At 41.6% G+C, this 20,866-nt stretch overlaps 1 protein-coding gene across 1 annotated transcript; it reads left to right on the plus strand.

The window, feature by feature from the left end:
- Positions 1-1,500: 1,500 nt before the first annotated feature.
- cavin2a (caveolae associated protein 2a) lies at positions 1,501-19,823 on the plus strand. The gene is made up of 2 exons (XM_008404283.2): positions 1,501-2,146; positions 16,569-19,823. Exons 1-2 carry the CDS (start codon positions 1,601-1,603, stop codon positions 17,433-17,435), a joined length of 1,413 nt encoding a protein of 470 aa, XP_008402505.1. The 5' UTR covers positions 1,501-1,600; the 3' UTR covers positions 17,436-19,823.
- Positions 19,824-20,866: the final 1,043 nt, after the last annotated feature.

The following is a 20,866-nucleotide window of genomic DNA, read 5'->3' on the forward strand; positions in this document are numbered from 1 at the left end:
CACTCGGATTGCGACACATTCCTGCTTTATTTGCCCCTACAGCATGTGATCGCGTTACTATGAATAAAAGATTTACAGTGACAGAGACGAAGATTGAGAAAGAGAGAGCAGGGCAGGATGCCAGCATGCTGATGAGCTCATTGGAACAGGGATTTCCACATTTCCATGCCATGATACAGAACTGAACAACAAGAGGAAAATACGGCCACAGACACTCAGATCTACACCATGATCTGAGCCTGCAGGAGGAGGAGCAGGCAGGTACCAGGTGGCTTCAGCAGCACGTTGAGTCTTTGGAGAAAAAGCCTGAATGAGAAACTTCTGCACTGTTTTTGTTCTGGACAGTCTGGGACAGTTTGGCTCGATGCAAACGCGCCGCAGCCAGCGCTATAAACAAAGGTAGCCCTCACTTTTATTTAACAGATGCAGCCAGGCATGCTCAATGTGGAATGGACACACAGCAGGCCGAAATACAAGGAAGAGCTGACATTCACTCGCTGCAGCCGTGAGCCGACGCAGACTGAGCCGGCTGCATGCGCCAGCTCACTGACTGCGCTAACCCGAAAGCACTGACCATAAACATCAGTTCTGCTACTGCTGCAATGCTTCACCAACATGGTAATTAGCAGAAGCTAATGCTAAAGCTTTATGCCAATATAACAATTAAATGAAGCTAATGCTAAACTGCTATGCCGACATATTAATTAGAGGAATACCAATAGCAGCATGGTAGTTAGCAAATGCTAATGTTTTAAAACATTGTAGTTATTAGTGGAAGCTAATGCTAAAAAGCCAACATGGTATCTGACAGAAGCTAATGCTAAAGTGTTAAACCAATGAAGTAATAAGTAGAAGCTAATGCTAAAGTGTTAAACCAATGAAGTAATAAGTAGAAGCTAATGCTAAAGTGTTAAACCAACGAAGTAATAAGTAGAAGCTAATGCTAAAGCGCCACAATATCAGGGTGAATATAAACATCAAATTACTTGAAGAATCGTTATAGTCAAAAACCAAAACTTCAACATACATGTTGAAGTTTAATCAAATGAAAGTTTATAAAACTATATGTGTGTTCTTCGGTCACAACTCTACGGTGACGTAGGGCTGTTGTAGATTTTTTTTTAAAGGTGTAGTAACTATCCGCCAAAAAAATAGAATCTTTCTGAGATTAATCTCAAAACTTATGATTTTTTTTTGCGGAAATTTACTCCTTTTTTATCTATAATGACTCTAACACACCGCCGTACAACTATATCTATATTAGAATAGTGAGTGAAGAGCTGTTTGTGAGTAAAAAGGACCGGTTCTTTTGGGTGAGCCGATCCATGGAGCCAGGATCCCGAACGGAGCGGAACTCCCATCAGTCGGTCCAGCAGCAGGGCTCGGCCTGCTCGTCTCCCATAGCAACGCGGCCCCTCCTTTTGGCCGGCAGGGGAGGTGTTTGGAAAGTTCACGGCGTGTTTGTGCGTGTCAGAAAGGGGCGTGGAGGCCGAACCCACTCCAAGGAGCTTCTCAGCCCGCCCGCAGTCGCTGCGGAGCCCGGCAGAGTGACAGCAACCCCACACCCCCTCTGCAGAGGAGCTGCTTGAGTTCAGGAGCCATGGAAGACGAAGGGTCCCACGCAGAGCCCGGCAGCGTGTCGGTCAGTGTATCTGGCAGCACCCACACCCTCCCACAGTTGCAGCCCGACAACACGGAGCTGCAGATCAGCCCGTCCTCCGCCCCCTGCTCCCCGACCCCCACCGGGACCCTGAAGCGGCTCAGCCTGCGGGGCCCCCTGAGCCCCACCGCGGCCTCCGCGCCCTCCCCGCCCGGCCAGGTGAGCGCCATCACGGTGGTGGCGCTGCTGGACAAGCTGGTGAACATGATGGAGGCGGTGCAGGAGAACCAGCAGAGGATGGAGCAGCGGCAGTCCGACCTGGAGGGCGCCGTGCGGGTGGTGCAGGGCGACGTGGTGCGCCTCTCCAAGACCCACCTGTCCACCGCAAACAGCGTCAACAAGCTGCTGGAGCGCTCCCGCAAAGTCAACGGCAACGTGAAGGAGGTGAAGGAGCGTCTGGACAGGCAGGCGGTGCAGGTGAAGAAGCTGGAGGCCAACCACAACCACCTGCTGAAGAGGAACAACTTCAAAGTGCTCATCTTCCAGGTTAGTCGGTTTAAAAAAAGTTGCACCAAAACATTCAGTTTGCGCCATTTGAGAGGCAGAACCTGTGAAACTGCAGCAGGTTATTATGGAGGAGTGCGGTTTCTGAGATCTATTTAAAACGGCAGACCTGGTGATTACTCCGATCGCAGTCAGGTTGTTGTTTTAGTCTGAGCTGTCATGATGAATCATGAGGAAACTGCTGGGAGTGCTGCCCAATCAGCTGCTTTAAAGCTGCAACTTTTATGAACAATGTTTATTTTTTACATGTTTGGTGAAACTGACATCATGTTGTGACAGTTAATTAGTGAAAAAATGGAGAGCCTCTGTCTTCTCTCAGTGCTAACTAGAAACAACCAATCAGAGCCAGGAGGCGGGACTTAGTGCTGTCAATCACCACCACAACATAGCCTGCCATGAGCGCTAAGGCTAATTAGTTTCACCATAAATTATTATCCTGTTGATTCTCCACCATTAGCACATTTAGCAGCATACATGAGAGTGATTGGCAGCGCTAAGTCCCGCCTCTTGGCTCTGATTGGTTGTTTTTTTCTTCAGATAGGAAAAGTTGCTCAAAGAGGAAGTGGAACTTTTCACAAATCATCCCATAAACTGTTCTGACATTGAAACAATTTTAACAAATATGTAAAAATAACTTTAACAATAAAAGTTACATACTGCAGCTTTAAATGCAGAACCAAATATTTAAATAATCTACTACTATCATGTGTTTCTTTTTATTATATTTTATTTCTCGTCCTGCTAAATTCCCTCATATTTTGGTCGATCATCTTTGATCATATTAGATAAAGTTGTGAGGCTCATAAATTTATTACTTATTTTCAAAACAATTTGATGAAATGCTTGTAAGGAAAGTCAGTTTATGACTTAATTTGAGTTCAGGACACAACAGTACAAACTTTCAAATGGTTTCTACACATAATCCAGTTTTTAATCATTTACATTCATTCTGCAGTAGCAAACATCTGCAGAAATGAATTTCATAAAATTCTAGGGTTTAAAATTGTGACATTGTTACCAGTTTCATTTATGTTCTCAATCTTCCTGTGGAATGTAACTTTAAATATTTGCAAAAACTTCTCTACTCGCTGATTTTTCTAAGGAGCATAACTGCAAATTATTTGGAAAAAGTTTCTCTTTTTGCAGATTTTTCTGTGTAATACAACACCAAATTATTCACGTTTTATTTGGAGTGTAACTCCAAATTATTTGCTAATTTTTCCCCCTGTTTGCATATTATTTTTGTGAAGGATTCCTTTAAATTATTTGCAAAAAAATTCACTTGTTGGTTGATTTTTCTGTGGAATCAAACTTCAAAATATTTGTGAATATTTTCCGTGTTTAATGGGGTGTATTAAAAAATGTAATCCAAAAATGAAGCTCCAAATTATTTGGAAAAATTAACATATTTGCGTATTTTTCTGTGGAGCATAACTCCATTTTTTGTGAAAAATATTCCTGCTTGCTGATTTTTTAAAAATTATTCTAAAAAAAATGTTGCTGATTCACTATTTTTCTTCTCCATTTGCATTTCTATTGAACATATTTAGAAAATGCAGCTTGGGAAGCTGAAATAATTTGGCAGGTTGCTGCTTGACACGCTATTGGCTATTGGTATAAGCACCAGTCATTCTCCTTGATCCTGATTGGCTGATTCCCGTAACAGCAGGGATGCGACCATAGATGCTAGCTGCTGAGGTCGTGCCAAGATGGCGTCCACTATTAATGCACGTTAAGGTATATTTGGTGTTTGAACTGCTAAAACTGGCAGCTGAAAGCCTTTTTAGAAGGAGCCTCAAGTATTTGCAGAGTTTTGCTGCTTGTGGTTTGCTATGTTCCAGCTTCTGGTACAACTTTGGGTCAAACATTTGTACCTGTTNTTAAGATCATAAATGCTCTTTGTGGTTGTGCCAGAATGTGTTGATAAAACCCGTTAAAAACATTAATAAATTCTTAAAATGAGATCATGTTGAACATCTTTCCAGTCCCTCCAGAATTTCGCAATTGTTTTTGTAATTTTTTGTTTTTTATTTTTTTGCAATAAAAATCACTTTGGGGTGCTGTTTGTTGTACTAATTTGTAAATATTAGTGATATTAACGCTTATTTATGCCTTTTTATTACTCAGCGTACAGACCACGCTGAGGTCTGTACGCTGAGCTAGCTGCTGAGGTCGTGCCAAGATGGCGTCCACTATTAATGCACGTTAAGGTATATTTGGTGTTTGAACTGCTAAAACTGGCAGCTGAAAGCCTTTTTAGAAGGAGCCTCAAGTATTTGCAGAGTTTTGCTGCTTGTGGTTTGCTATGTTCCAGCTTCTGGTACAACTTTGGGTCAAACATTTGTACCTGTTTTTAATCGTACTGTAGTAAAGTATGTGATTGTCCGCTCCAATGTGTTTTCAGTGGTTCAGGTTCTGGACATGGCATGTTGTTTTAAACAGGCATGTTTTACCCTTTTAATTCAAAACAAAAACTATACAAGATCTCTGAAATGGTTCATAAAAATTAAGTTATTGAGCATCCAGAGCACGGCTAAATCAGTCCTGGGCTCAAGATTTTCCCTCAAAACAACCATATCTCATTGTTTTCTGCTGAAATCTCATGAATCAGACTTCAGCTCATTCATGACGAGTCAGATCCGCTTGGTTGTGATTTCTTGTGGTTGTTGCAGAAGTTTAGTGGGAACAGAAAGTGTCGGTTTTCAGTTTGAATGTTATACATTTTTAAGGAAATAATTCCTAAATTATAAAAGAGTAACTTCAAAGCGACTCCGTTCTCGTTAGTACACACGCTGCTCTGTTTGAGTCCCATTTGCATTCCTATTTGCCTGGAGTCGTGGGTGTGGTCAGGATGTGTGCGTCCAGCTGCAAAGCCTCGCACATTTACGCCTGAAACTCGTCTGACGGGACCTCCGACCAACAACTGCAGAGGTGAACAACACGATCCCAGTATTCACAAGCTTAAGGTCCCAGCAACACCCACCCACACTCACAGCTTGTCCCTGTGCTCCAGAAAAGAAGGGTGTGTCTGAGAACGGAGCTGCAGGAGATAATAGAGGACGGCTTTAGACGCTGACTCTGCCTGGATCTGCTTACAGGCTGCAGCAGGCGTTCACACACACTCCTGGGTTTAGAAGGGATGTTCAGCTTCAGCTGTTTCCTATGACCTGTGGAGGTAAAACTCACTGATCTGGAAAAAATAAATAAATAAAAATCCTAAAAAGTTCATCTGGCCGTACAGTAGTCGCCATTAAAGCCATAAAACCTGATATGGGCCGGTTTACTAGGAGTCAGCGTGGGTTTTTATCCTGCTGAATGTGTGTGTGTCGTGTAAAAGAAGGAGGGGGCATTGTTGTTGACTCAGGCAGAGCCACAGAGAGCTCTTTACCACCGTTGTTATCTGGTTTCCCAGGTACTGAGCCTCTGTTGTTCAAATGCAGCAGGTGCCAAGAACCTTAACCTGTTTAAGCCGGTCTGTTGGTTTGTCTCCACTTTGGATGTTTTTCAAGCTGCTCGGCCTCAGTTTAATGTGCATTCTGTGAGTCGAGCTTGCAGTGTCTGCATACGGGCGCAGTAAGGCCAAGTATCTGCATGTGTGTGCATGCAGCAATGCCGTTTGATGGTCAGGTGTAAGTAGTTACTGCGGTTGTAAAAGAGCCTTGCTGTGCCCGAGGGGAGGGAGGATTGAAGGAACAGAGTGAAGCCCTGTGTTCCTTTCCTTTCTGTTCTTCACTCTAATCGGCACCCATCATTTTTTGCTGCCCCTAATGTCAGATTCTGCTTCCTCAGTTTAGCTTTTGCAGAATTTCCCCTAGAAATTTGCTAAGCCTGGTGGTAGGGGCTCTACATCAATCCACTAGCAACCCAATATGATTTTGTGTTTAAAAATGTTAAAAGTTGCAAAAATTCAGAGGTGCAGCAGTTACCGTGGTTGTAAAAGAGCCTCACTGTGCCTGAGGGGAGGGAGGACTGGAAGAATAGAGTGCAACTCTTTTTCTTTTTTCCTTTTGGTTCTTGATTCTAATTGGCACCCGTCGTTTCCTGCTGCCCCTAACGTCAGATTTTGCTTCCTCAGTTTAGCTTTACTGCGGCTGTAAAAGAGCCTCGCTGTGCCTGAGGGGAAGGACCACTGAAGGAATTCTTTCCTTTCTGTTCTTGGCTCTAATTGGCGCCCATCATTTTCTGTTGCCCCTAATGTCAGGTTTTGCTTTCTCAGTTTGGCTTTCTCTTTGATGTAACTCAGTTTTTGCCCTCATCTTTTGTTCCACCACCTGTTCCAATTCCCTGAGAGCTTTGATAACACTTATCTGTTGCCAAACTCAAACCACAGAGGCCCTTGGATATCAGCGGAGGAGGGCGGGGGCGCGTCCTGATTGATCCCAAACAGTCATGCTCCTGTATGGGACAGCTGAGGTGGAAACGGGGAGGTCCGTACCCACTCCAGTTGGACAGAGATGTCTCCCGCTCTGCTAAGCCACTAATGAGGCCTTAATTACTGCTGCGCTGTACTGGTTTGTTTAGCTTATTGTGCTTTCCTGCCTCAGTCTGCATTAATTTCATTTCCTGCGACAAAAGTCATCTATTTCTGAGCAGCTCATAACTTTTCTTGTCGCTGTTTATTTCTCAGAAGAGCCAGGATGCCAGATTGAATTTAAGCGGAGCGAGAGGCTCGGTTAGAAGTAAAAACCTCTTGGGAGGGAAAGTTCAGAGGTTTGCACTGACAGGTAAAGCTCCTGTCATTGTTCTTGTTTGCTTTGTTACCAACCGTCCTGATGCTTTGTGCTGCAACACTTAATCAAAGGTTGTTGCTTAATCCAGCTTCAGAGAGAAGGAAGTAAAGCCTGTTTTTCCCTCCTTGTTTAATCTTTTCACTCAAGTCAGCCTCTGATACAGAGGAAGAAACTCATAAATCACATTCATTTTCTTTAATTCCTGCAGTTGAAAAGGCCTGTTGGTCAAACTTTTACAGGATTTAATGTCCTAACATGATGGTGAAGCATGTTTGGTTCCACATTAGTTGCATTTTCTACCAGAAAAGAAAACTTTTTAAACGAGAGATAAGAATGCTTCATTGGGTAGATTTACTCCTTAAAGGGCCTTCAAAGGTTTGGTTCTCTGCCTCAAACTGAGGATGTTCTGGTTGAGTCCATTTAAACAAACTCTGGTTTGCTTTCTTCATTAGAGCGTCTCGTTTGGGTCTGGATGAAAACAACCGTCTGGATGAGACGGTCTTGGTATGTTTCCAACTCTAGTGGTTTGTTTAGGTTGTGACTGTGGCCTGGCACAGCAGTCACCTGCTGCAAGCTGGAGCTTGAAAAAAAACTCAAACCAACTGAAAATGTAAGCAGTCAATAAGCTGAAGAAGTGACTCAGATCAAATGAAGGAACTACAGGTGTGGGTTCTCTGTTAGGCATGTTGGAGGACTTTGATGTTGCCAAGTTTTGCACAAATTGCTGCTGCAGACTTCAGGGTGAAATGGGCTTCAGAGGCAATCATGGACATTTCTTCAATAAGCATAAAGGTGACGGTTTTTCATTAGACAAGATTCTGATTTTCTTCTTAAGAAACTCGACTGGACTTTTTAATTTCACGTAACATAAAATAAAAAAAGGTGCTCCAAGTTCCTTCATAGATTGGTTTTAAATCCAACTCGTAATTAAAAGATTAAAACTTTATCCTCCCTTTTGCATCAAAGCGTCGCTCTCTAACCCTAAACCTTTACTCTGCTCGTTTGATGCACTTACAAACTAAAAAAGGTTAAAAAATGAAAAGATAAAACCAAGCAGATTTCTCAGGATGTGACCTCCAGTTCAGTGATTACAGTAAAATTATTCTGCATAACCCGTTTCTTTGCTTTTAACTCAGACTTTGATATTTTTCTTGTGCAAAGACAAAGATAGTGAAGTTTGGCCTTTAGGGGCATTTATAGTGATTTTCTCTTGATGCGTTTGTACCTGTGAAGCTTAAATAGTTGTGTGGAAACGGTTTCTGCTGCTGCTGCCTGGTGCAGACGTCGTGTGGGAATCTGATCCTCCTCCACAGGTTGCAGCAGGCTGCTGGCTGGAGGCTACAGCCATGTTCCTCATGGTGATGTATAACTTGTTTCAGGGTGTTCACACACTTCTAGTGACTTATTTTAGGTTAAAGTTGCAGCTTTGTTGTAAATGTGCCATCAGAGCAGAAAAAGTGACTTTCCTGCACTTTTTTTTACATAGGTTTGTGTATTTTTAGCGGGAATAAAAACCTGCTCTGCGTGTTAAGGTGAGTTCCCAGCCTGTTAAGGCGTGCTCTCCAAATGAACAATGAAGTTTGTTTACGAACTACGTTCCTGCTCTGTTATCATTCTTACTTTCCCTTTGGGGCTCATTCCTCAGATAATCCTCTGGGTTTACAGCACAACGCAGAGCCGAGGATAAATATAGAGAAGGAAAATGATGAGCGGAGCAACAACAAGGAAAGGAAAAAAGAATATATATTGTATGAGCTGCATTTCTCATGCGGTGACAGCAGACTGCATGCGTGCAGACGAACCTCCTGCATTCAGGTTTGACCAGTCGGCTCAACTGTTTCGGTCTTGGAGGCAAATGCAAGTTTGTAGCTGCAGATTCTTCTCGTTTCGCTCCGGCTTTAATTACACTGAGAAGACCTGAGAATGTTGCAGAGCCTGGGAGAACTTCCTCTGCAGACGTCCAACATTCTGCAGTGAGGACTCGGCTTTCTGAGATGGAGCTGTTTTTAAAATTTTAATTACAGTAAAAACGGGGCTGCATTAGCGCCGTGAAGCGGCTGGTTCCACCAGGAACAGAGCGTCTTTGTTTTGGGCGGCTCTTAGTTTGCATGTCTCTGGTTTTAGCTTTGGTATTAACTCGTTAACGAGGCTGGTTGAACTCACGTCCGCAGCCGTTCGCTCTCCTCTGGTTCACATCCAAAACACACGTTAAACGTCAACAGATGCACAATTTAACAAACTAAAACAGTTGGCTCGATTTCATACTGTACAGTCATGCAAAATAAGTAAGTACACCCTCTTTTAATTCTTGGACATTCACATAATTTGCTCTTTACCATTTTCAAAAAAATGCATTTAATTTGAAAATCAAGTGAACAAAAACAAACCAGATTCAAAATCATCATTATTTATTAAAATAATAAAGTAATACTGTTAAAATCTTATTTATAAGTAAGTACACCCTTGCTAGGTTCCAGTAGATGGTTCTAATAGATAACATGAAACTTTATGAAAAACAGTTTATAGAAGAAAAATGTCCTTTATTGTCCCACAGAGACGAGCAGCATGAAGGTTCACACAATATTAAAAAGTTTTAGAAAAGCAAATAAACAAATTAATAACATTTTCAAACATTCAAACTGAAACATACTTTGAAGTTATCAGATATTTGCTGTGTGGAACTGAGGATCATCTTTGTAAACTTTACAAAAGGTGCGTTACTAAGAATAAAGTCACAATGTTCCCTGAAGACGTTCATAAAATTATTAGGAAAAGTTTTTAATGAGGGAAAAACTTTGATGGGCAACATGAGCAGCTGGTCTGGGACTCGGTCGTTTGAAATCCTGGTGCAGAAAATAACTTAATGATGAATTAAAATCTGAATATTTATAAAACCAAAATACATAAGATGCTCAACGTGCTCATTTTAAGTTTTTCTTGTTATCATAAAATTACTACTGCTTTCTACTGATGTAACGACTTTATTCTGGTGATATTATGACTTTACTCTTGTATTATAAGTTTATTCTCATCTTTCTATTTCTCACATTGTAATGGCTTAAATATGACTTTGTTGTACAACTTTATTCTTGTATTTTTACGAGTTTTCTCACTTTATTCTTGTAAATTACAAATTTATTCTCGTTAATCATGACTTTAGTTGCATGATTTTATTCTGATTTTCTTTCTTTTAATATTCTGACTTGTTTCTCGTAATCTATTTTTTTCCCATCTTAGTACTTCATCATGTGCATTAAGACTCAACCGTCTATTTACAGTAGATGAAACTAAAAGTTGTGTAAATGCCAGCAGAAATGTTATTTGAAGTGAGTGAGCAGTGATGGAGCCTAACAGGAAGGACCTGCTGTAACGCTGCTTTGTGCGCCTCGGACGCAGCGGAGGAGCTCTGTTTGTTTTGTTTGTAGCTTTAGAAAGTCAGAGCTGAGAGTTTCAGCTGAGTGGATCCAAACAAACCCATTGAAAAACTTCCTGCTTAACTTTGTGTGTGAATCTCTTTCCTCTGATTGGCTCTCTGGAGCCTCGGCGTTCCTGTCAGGAAGGGAAACACAATCAGCTTTCTGCTGGTTTTCATTTTACTTCTGTCTCAAGCATAAAAAACGAACAATAATGACTTCCTGCACTTTTGTGGCGGCCATCTTGCCCTTTAACCAAAAGCTTTGTCCAACATTATCTCTGCTTGCTCTTATCAAACAATGGTTGATATGAAAAAGAATGGCTCTGCACTGCGACTCACCGACTTACTGAACTGGAAATGCAGAGGAATGTCGAGGGCGGAACTCAGGAAAACGTTTTTCCATCATTCCTGACAGAAAAAGATTTTAAACCAGCAGTGAAACTTTTGTGATGTGATCTGCTTGGAGGTCAGGAAGTTAAAGCGATAAGAACTCAAACAGCTGCAGCTCCACGTTACTCTGATGATGTCACGGAAAGTTAAACATCATGAACCGGATGAGTAAAATAATGGTCTGCTCCAAGATTACGGCGCCATGGCGTCACCATGGCGTCACCATGGCGACGGGCTTGACTAGGCCGTCGGGTTGTGTGATGGAGAGGCGGAGAGGCCGGTGAACACGCCAAAGACTTCAGGTCATTAATTGAGCAGGTCGCCATGTTTTCCCGTATTTTTCCATGTTTTCCTGTATTTTTCCGTGTTTTTCCGTGTGCGCGGAGCTCATCGTGTTTGTTCTGCTCCAAAGACAAATCCCAGATTTCCTCTTCCTTCCTGCTTCCTTCCCATGTCCACAGATGGCTCTGGTCAAAACGTTTGCAGATGAGGGGAGATTTTCCCGGCGGCGCTGCAGCCGCTGCTCCTGCTGAAGGTTCTGGTTGGAGCGCTGGATGATCCGGGTCGCGTTGCAGGCGGGTCGAGTCAGAGAGCGAAAGATGTCCACCCAGCCGTTGTTGTTGTCGTTTCATTTAAAGCTTCCCGTCTGTCTGGTTTTTACTAAAGAGCAGAAAATAAAAACGTCAACATGAAGTTCATCTGTTTCGCTGCCGAAGCTGAAATGGTTAAACTCGTGTAACGCAGATTATTTAGACAAACATCAAGTTTTAATTTCCTTATTGATTCTCTGATGCAGCTGAAGAGAACCCAGAAACATAGAACAATAAAGAATTTAACAGTTTTAGTCCAACTATACTTTTAAATACGTTCATGAACTGGTGTGTGATGGCTCATAGTTTGTCCTTCCACTCAACTTTCTGGACAGAGCAGTCTGTGACATTTTGATTGGCCTGATGTAAAACTTCATGAACTCCAAAATCTGAAGAAAAAAACAACAACTATGAAACTGTGGACTTGAATTAGTGAATTAAATGATTGTTGGTCCAGTTTGAGATGGATCATGTATTTCTGAGTACAAACCTGAATTTATYTGTGCGGCGGCCATCTTGGATTTTGTGTTTTATGGTGGAAACTTCTGATTGGACTCCAGACGTCCCAACTGCAGGAGTTGAGGTGCATCACTGGGATTTATGATTACAAACACATTTTTTCAGACAAAATCTGTTAACCCAACATTTGAATTGGTTAAAAAAAAAGCTTTTAAATAACAGTTTGGTCTTTCTTTCTTTCTTTCTTTCTTTCTTTCTTTCTTTCTTTCTTTCTTTCTTTCTTTCTCTCTTTCTCTCTTTCTTTCTTTCTTTCTTTCTTTCTTTCTCTCTTTCTTTCTTTCTTTCTCTCTCATTCATTTGTTTTGAATATGCAAACCTAATTTGTTACATAATATATTTGGTATCAATTTGCAGCCAGCTGAAGTTATTTTCCAAACTTTGATTTGGATTTGATCAGGTCTGATCGTCTTCATTGATTGAAGCCAAGCAGCTGCTGTTGCTCAGTCTGAAGGAAAACTAACTCTCCTTCCTTCACACACCTGCTCATTTAAAATAGATGTTTCAGCTGGAAAGGCTAAATTAAAGGTGTTCAGTTACATGACCGGCCCTTTATCTGAAAGGTGAGCCCACTGAGCCACGCCCTGATGAGCCTCCGCTTACAGGCTAGCCATTAGATGCTAATGGTACCGTGCAGCTGATAAACACCAGGTTGCGTAACTCGCTGCTCTCTGCTGTCAGCCTGGATTATCGTTGTTTTTCTGAACTTGTGAAAGAGTTTCTTTCTTTAAACAAAAGCCGGCGTCCATCAGGCAAACTGCACCGTCACTAATGAGTTTGTCCTCAGGATAATTAACGAGGTTCCCAGGGCAGCATCAGGAGGCGTTCAGTCCGTCCTGGGTCACATGGTCCGGAGGAAAATGCTGTTTGTGGCGTTTCTTCCAAAACGATCGAAGGTTAAATTGAGGTCAGGTTCGTTTAAGAAGCTGAAAACCTGCAGGACGTTTTGGGACCAACTGGAAACCAGCAGGTTGTTTCCAGGAAGTCGACCTTTAAGGGGACAAAGTTTAGATTCGTTTGACTAAAATGGAGTTTTAGAGCCACAATATAAAACATATTAATTATTATTTTAATTACCAGAATAACATTGTAAAAACAAAAGAATAAAGTTCTACGGTTCTATTTTATTCTCTCATTATTACAGTTTTATTCTCGTATTAACATTTTATTCTTGGATTATTTCGATTTATCGTAATATTGCGACTTTATTCTCATATCATCACTTTAATCTTATATTACTGAGAATTTATTCTCATAAAGTTACAACTTTATGGTCGTATTATTACGACTTACCGTATTATTGCTACATTATTCTCATATTATTGTTACTTTATTGTCTAATTATTACGACTTTATTGAAGTATTTTTATTACTTCATTCTTGTAATATTATATCTTTGTATAACAATTTTATTCACATATTATCTGATTTATCCTTTTATTGCAACTTTAATCTGGTATTATCACAACTTTATTCTTATAAAATGAATGTATTTTAGTGATATTAATAACCCTTTATACCCTAATACTCCATTGCAGTTTCAGTTTCTGCTCCTTCAGCTTTTCTTCTTGAACAAACCGGATCCAGTCCAACATGTCCGGACTGAGGTTCCACCAGATACCGGTTCCTATCATCCTGATGCAGGGAAGCAAAATAAACTGTTTCCCTCATAATGACCTGATAGAGTGGAGCTGATTAAAACCAATCCTGACTCTCAGTCGGTTAAATTCATTTCATTTTCTTTTTATTTGTGGATTGTTACCAACGTCTGGTGTGAATTTCTTGTCGATATAAATATATTTATGGAGAAAAAATCTGTTCAAATCTAATTTTATCCGCTGTATAAAAGGAGAAGAGCTGAAAACATAAACATRATATTCTCCTCCAGGCCAGTTTCCTGCTTTCTGTTTACAGCCTAAAAATATCCTGACTTTTAATTTCGTGACGGTTTGTTTTTGATGCCTATCGGACGTTTCCGCCTGGAGCTTCACTGGTGTCCAACTGCAGGAAGGACAGATGGACAGACAGCTGCTGTCCAGGCCAATTAAAAGTTCAGTTTTCAAAAGTCCTTATAAAATCTATTTCTAAAAGGTTATAGTGGATTCAAACCTGCAAACAAAATGACATCATCAGGATGATGGAGGCTGATTAGGACGGCCTACAAAACAGGAAAATCTTTTGAGCATTGAGGGGAAAAAACTAAAATATTTGTGGATTTTATCTGTTTCCAGGCGGATTTGGTCTGGCATTTGGAAGGCAGCCAATCGAGGAGTGCCATTTATTTTCCTTGATGCTGATTGGCTGTTCTTTCTGGAGCGGGAAAACGGAACGCTGTTGTTGTTAGCTTCTAATGCTAACATAGTTTTCACTGTGTGTATTAATGCATATTGGTGTATATTTGGTGTTTAGAGCTATTATAAAACATACTTATGAGTGTTTTTAGAGAAAAACATCAAGTTTTTGTGGATTTCAGCTGTGAAGACCAAGATAAAAAAGAGATTTATTGGTTCAAACCCAGAAATTAATGTTCCAGGATGTTTTAGCTGGTTTGGTTCTTAACATACATATCAGATTGGAGCAGATTTTCTTTGCATTGCTGGAGTTATCTGACTAAACCAGGTCTCCTCCTGAGACTTTTATTGTTCTTTCTCCTTGAATAACTGGCGGCTGCACTCCGGGTTAGGGCTGCCCCGTCTTCAGAACACACTGACAGATTTATCCTCTTTACCTGGGAGATCTCTCGCATGCCTGGCCCACACCTGAGCCGTGATTCATGGCTACATTTTTATAGATCCGGGCAGGAGATACCGGCGCTTTAAAAACAGGACGCAGTGTGCGCACATTTTTATTTTTAAATGTTTATTAGGTAAGGACAAAACATTGATGAATAAATGAGTCATCCTGGTCTGTAAACATGCTGGGAGCACTTTGGGAATGTCTCACAAGCTGCCAGGCATTCTTTGAAATGCAGACATGCTTTCTGTCCGTCCATGCAGGTTGCATCACCTAACAGAGCGACGAGCTTTGGGGAACGGGGTTAAAGTTTCGGTTCTTTATGTTTTCCCACCAAGCAGATGAATTTACTGTGAAGGAATATAAACAGAAATGGGGTAGAGAGGCTGGGTTACATGTTTCTGGAGGTTTTTAAAGTTGCTTTTGGTTCTGGATGAAGGGATTTCAGGAGGAAACGACGTCAGATCTGAAAGTTTGGTGACATGAACCCGGTGATGGGCGATTCCATGACTCAGCATTTCTACAGCATGGAGGAGGTTAAGGATTCTCCAGGCCTGGAAAAGCCTGGAAAATAGATTCAGACTGTTATCTTTTAACCAAGACATCCTTCTGTTCATCATTCATGTGTTTTTTATCTCGTTTTTACGGTAAAATGTTTCTATAATCTCTGTAATTTTCAGTCCTGATGGAAGTGAAATCCAGATTAAACTTTGTTTCCATTTAGTCTGACCTTTTATCCTGCGAGTCATGTGGCCGGTCTCACAGTCAACCAGCTGAATCGGTCAGCTAGCTAACCCAGACATGTGATGTGGACTATAAACCAGTGAAGTTTACAATACAGCGGGTTTCTGAACCTCAGATGATTTTCCCACCGTTTGTTTATGAGCGTCTCACATGTTCACTGGAGTATGTCAGCCGCTGGATCTGCAGCGCCGCTCTTCCCTCGCTCCGGCTCGGCCAGAGAAAGGAGTGGGAGCTCATAAATCCCCACTGGAGGAGAAGACCGTTGGTGCCTGCATGCTTCTGATTGTGCACAGATGAGCAGGCAGCAAGTCAAATGGTGGATATGAAGCTCGTCTCTGTTTATGGTGTGTTTGTGCGATACAGAGACGTGTTGGAATCCTTCAAAAGAAACGAGTGAAATTCCTCAGAATTCAGGGGAAAGGCATGCAGAGACTGGTCTGTTCAGACCGAGCCTGGATGCCAAAGCATATTAAACACAAAGTCAACGTTTCTTCGACAATGTCTAGGAGAGATTAGCTGCCTTAAATAAAGAGATACACAGCTCTACATTCAAGGGATTTATGTACTGGAATGTATTATTTGAAGTAGGGGTGGGCATTGATCTGTCATCTGGATAAGTTTCAGTTATTGGTGGTAAATAAAACACACAATTGATGGGATGATCAGAAATGTTATTTTTGCTATATTCACTTAAAAAAACTCCTGAATGTAACGTAACAAATCAGCAGGGACCGCCCGTTACCTAGCAACCCCAGCCGAGATCCGCCCGTTACCTAGCAACCCCAGCTGAGTTCCGCCCGTTACCTAGCAACCCCAGCCGAGATCCGCCCGTTACCTAGCAACCCCAGCCGAGTTCTGCCCGTTACCTAGCATCCCAAGCTGAGCTCCAGCACATTTGGTTAGCTGTATGCAATTGTGGAAAACAGCAGCCATTGTACACCGAGTTTTGTTGTTGACGTATCATCCAGAAACCACTCGCTACATTCTTGTGAGTTGTGCAGATGGCTCCACTTCTGCTTTTCAAAGATGCATATTTGTATAATTGTGCATCTGTTTGTGTGATTGTAAATGTTCAGCCGGAGCGTGGCCAGCAGCATCTTATTTGCATTTAAAGTGACAGGATGCCTTTAAATGGCTCTAAATGGGCAGGACTCACCCGACTAAAATCTTGATTTTGTGTCATGTAATAAACATGTTTTGTACCATCCATAAACCTATTCTAACCTCTTCAAGGGAGCATAATAGATCTCCTTTAACATCTGTCTCTTTCTTCTGTCCCCCAATAGGAAGACAATGAGATCCCTGCCAACGTGGTGGTCTCCCCCAAGACTCCCGTACCAAGCCAGTACGACGCAGAGTCCACCATCCAGCCGGCTCCGTCTGTCACAGGATCTATTGACGGCAGCCGCACTCAGGAAGAGATGCTCCAGAAGATCAGCCTGTCCTCAGACGACGACCCTGACCTGGCCTGCGCTGCGTCGCAACGAGGCGAGGGCGACTCCCTGGAGTACGATGTCTCCCCCATCAAGTTCGAAAGAAGGTCTGACCGGTTCAAACGCTCCAGTCTGAAGAAGGTCGACAGCATAAAGAAGGCCTTCACACAAGCCAAGATCGGCGAGAAGGTAAACCAGATCACCTCCAAGATTGTTCCTCAAGAGAAGCGCGAGAAGATCAAGAAGAGCTTCACCCCGAGCCACCCCAAATCCCCAACCGCCAGGGCCTCCTCCTTCAAGATTTCCCCAATGACCTTCAACGTCAAGAAGGTCAGAGATGGGGATGCGCCTGCTCAAGAAATGAAATCCACAGAGGAAAAAGTCCACGTGGAAATCCCTGCGCTGACTGGTCTGGGTGATAAGATTCCCTCAGGCGAGGTTCACATCCAGGAAGAGGTGATGAAGGAGGTGGTGGAGAGCCTGAGTCCGACCACGACGGAAACCATCCAGGCAGAGGTGTCCGTCAACGGGAAGTCCTCCTCCAGCGTAGAGGCGGAGATCAACGGCGAGGGTCTGGCTGGCCTGGCGGTTCCAGAGCACGATGAAGATATTGGCGAGGATGAGGAGGAGGAAGATCAAGAGAAGCAGAAAAGCCCCGTTGAGGTGACGGCTGAAGTCCAGATCACCACAGAAACGATCGCCGTGGAGCAAGTGTCTTAATGCCAGTCGGCTGAAAGCATCAAGTCCGATTCTTCTTCTATTCGTCTTTGAGTTCCTAGGATTACAGAAGACCCAAACGTCCCTCCTGGCTGTCGGGTTGGGATCCACCATAACTCACAGCCACATCACCAACATCTCCAGGGCGCTGGAGCAACCGTCTTCCTCCTGCAGGAGGTTCTTCGCTGAAAAACGGCCTCTTTTGTTCCCTCTGAGTTTTCTGGAAAGTGAAAAAGAAAAACACAACCTGCTGAGGCAGCGCGTTGCCAGGTTGTGCCAGAGCTGGAATGAGACGGGTTTTTTCCCTTCCTCTTTGTTGGCTTGTTGAGGATGTTTACTGGATTTCCAGATCCTACCCAACCGGTCAATCTGGTCGTCCACCGTCTTCTGCTACAGCAGAGCAATTGTAAATCTGTTTTCCTCTTATTTTCTGATCTTATAACTGATTTAGAACATCATGTTGTAGTAATATAGTATATTAATACTATCAAAACAAGAACAACTGTAAATTATTCCTATATCATGGGGGGCCGGGGAATACCTACAAACTATATTAAAAAAAACATTTAAAATGTATATAAAAGTGAGATAATTGCTAAAGTTTGGTGGCAGTAACCTGGGATTTAATTTGACTGTACACTAAAGTCACAGCTCTATTTGTTTTATGGTTTTAGGGCAGAAAGTGATGAAAATGTTTCTTTACACGTCTTTTAAACAGAAATATCTTAATTTCACAAAATTATAGGAAGGTTTTGACTAAATGCTGCCACTGATGGTAATATGTCCATAAAAATAGATACATTTAACATTTCTTTATATATAAACTGTAAAAGTAAAAAAACCTAGCAAAACTTCAGACTTAATGTAATGCAAATTAAAACATGGTGAACTAACATTACACAAAAGCTTGGTGGCTTAATTAAAGGAGAACTATTTTGAAAAATCCAAATTTTGCATGTTTTTGTTTTTTCGTTTGGGTTTCTGCTGATTCTAAAACAATCCAACCGCTTACAGAAAACCAGAAATGCCTTACTGCCAGCTGTTTTCTGGCAGTAGGTTAAGATTTTTTTGGTGCCTGGAAAAAGAGCCGCTTCACAAACCTCCCGATTGTTAAGCCACATTCCACGGGCACTCTGTCGTTACCTAGCAACCCCTGCAGAGTTCTGCCCGTTACCTAGCAACCTAAGCTGAGCTCCGGCATGCTTGGTCAGCTGGTTTTACCGCTGTATGGGCTGGACAATGGCTGCTAGAAGTAACAAGTGTTTGCTGTTTCCTCACCATATAGTAACCACTTGCTGCATTTCTGTTGGCTGTGCGGGATGCTCCACTTCTGCTTTTCAAAGATCTACAGTAAAATCTCATTACCCAAGAATGATTTTGTGCAAAAACAGTAATAAACATGTTTTAGCTCTATCCTAACTTGTTCAAGGAATCATAATAGGTCACTTTTAGCAAAATTTTTTTTGGCCACGCAAATTTTTGACCCCGTTGTTTTTCCATATATTCACTACTTGCTGCTGTAGATCGCCTGGAATCTGAACTTTTCTTTGCTGACTGTCATCATTACCACCTCAGCCTTGCATTGCTTTAGTGTGGATTCATTTTAATACAGATATGCATCTAAATCAGGATGATTATTACATTTTCCACGCCTCCTGCGTGCTCAGGCGTCCTGCTGCGCTGCCTTCGACTTGCACAAGCTGGTCTGAGTAATTGCACACCTGTAGGGACGGATTCCAATGGCTTTGCTGAGTAAAAACACACCAGGAATGCGTCTTTGTTTTACTCTAATCGATTGCATCTTGTAGATCAAAGTTTTCCAAATGCATAAAAACAAAAGTTTACATTGAAATCATTTAAGTTTCTAAGCGTAATTTACGGAGTTTGAGTGGCTGCCGGACGGGTTGAACGGGAGCAGATAAAAGCCGAGGGAAGCATTCCCAGGTTTGACGGATGGCTTCTGCTCGGCACATTTTTCATCCTCCTGGCCTCCCAGTCTGAAACTGGTGGAGGTTCAGGGAGAACCACAGGTGTGCTGGAAGCTGTGGGAAAGTTCTCCAGGTGCTGGAAGAGACCGTGACGTCGCCCTGGGTGATTTCAGGCAGGATTTTTAAAAGGTTTTTCTGCATTCAGGCTTGTGTTGAACCGTGGGAATAGACATGTTTTTTATGGGATCGACAATCTGTTCCAGCTTGACTCATAGGCACATAAACTGATGATTCTGGATGAAATAAATCCCCAAAAAGCAAAAAAAGTCTAAATATATCATCTCCATATTAACTGTGCAAAACACACATTTACAAATCTGTTATCCCTGAAGTCTTTATGGAAGATTAACACTCATTCTATCATTTTTGCACAATTACATACAGTATATATATATACACTGCTCGAAAAAATAAAGGGAACACTTAAACAACACAATATAACTCCAAGTAAATCAAACTTCTGTGAAATCAAACTGTCCACTTAGGAAGCAACACTGATTGACAACAGGGACCCTCAGGGACAATCAGTGTTGCTTCCTAAGTGGACAGTTTGATTTCACAGAAGTTTGATTTACTTGGAGTTATATTGTGTTGTTTAAGTGTTCCCTTTATTTTTTTAGCAGTATATATATATATATATAGAGAGAGAGAGAGTGAATAAATAAATGAATGTTTATTATTGGGAAATTTTAAAAAATGGGAAATGTTGTTTGTCGTTTTACATATATTTGCGTATCCGAGTAAAAAAACCAACACATTTTGTGAATTGCAGAAGTATTCCTGCTTGTTTACACCTGAAAGCAGATAAAAATGAAACACTTTTATATTACATATTATAATATATACTAACTGCTTTTATTGTTGGATATTTTCCCCTGTTGCTTGTTATTGTTTTTTAAATAGATCAGTTTTTATTCAAACTGTTGTCATTCAAAGCTCATTCTGATGAATAKTTCCTGCTCTTTTATTCATGATGGGATTCAAAATTACACATAAAATATCTGGGAAATGAGAAATATGGTGCATCGCTTCAGAAACAACCTATGGGATGTAAAAGGACAAAACACTCAATAATTGTATGTGTTTTCTTCTGAACGGCTCACTGTGTGTCTTTTTAAAACTCATGTTTTTCTCCAGAAATTCTCCAGATATTTGGGGTTTTGCATATATTCTGTTAGCTTGCATAAATAAAGCTTTTGTTTTGAAATTAACTTTTTCTGTGTTGCTTGCTGAAAGTGAAATCAGCTGTTAGAGGGGCTTTTATTTTGCAGCTAAAATTAGGATGCTTGTTTTTTCTGTTAGCCACTTAAACCAAAGATCTTCTCCGTCACAGATGCTTTCCTGCCACGCTTCCTGCTGTTTCTTTGCAAAGTTTAGTCCTGCATAAATCAATAAAGATTTTATAACACTGAAATTGACTTTTTGTGGTTTATTTGCTGCAGGAAA

Source organism: Poecilia reticulata, linkage group LG2 (genome assembly GCF_000633615.1).
Source record: "Poecilia reticulata strain Guanapo linkage group LG2, Guppy_female_1.0+MT, whole genome shotgun sequence".
Taxonomy (NCBI): Eukaryota; Metazoa; Chordata; class Actinopteri; order Cyprinodontiformes; family Poeciliidae; genus Poecilia; species Poecilia reticulata.

Excerpts from the sequence above, each read along its gene's own strand:
- cavin2a (XM_008404283.2), top strand. The coding sequence starts at position 1,601 with ATGGAAGACGAAGGGTCCCACGCAGAGCCCGGCAGCGTGTCGGTCAGT. Across the intron at positions 2,147-16,568 it reads TCAAAGTGCTCATCTTCCAG|GAAGACAATGAGATCCCTGC; the intron begins GTTAGTCGGTTT and ends GTCCCCCAATAG.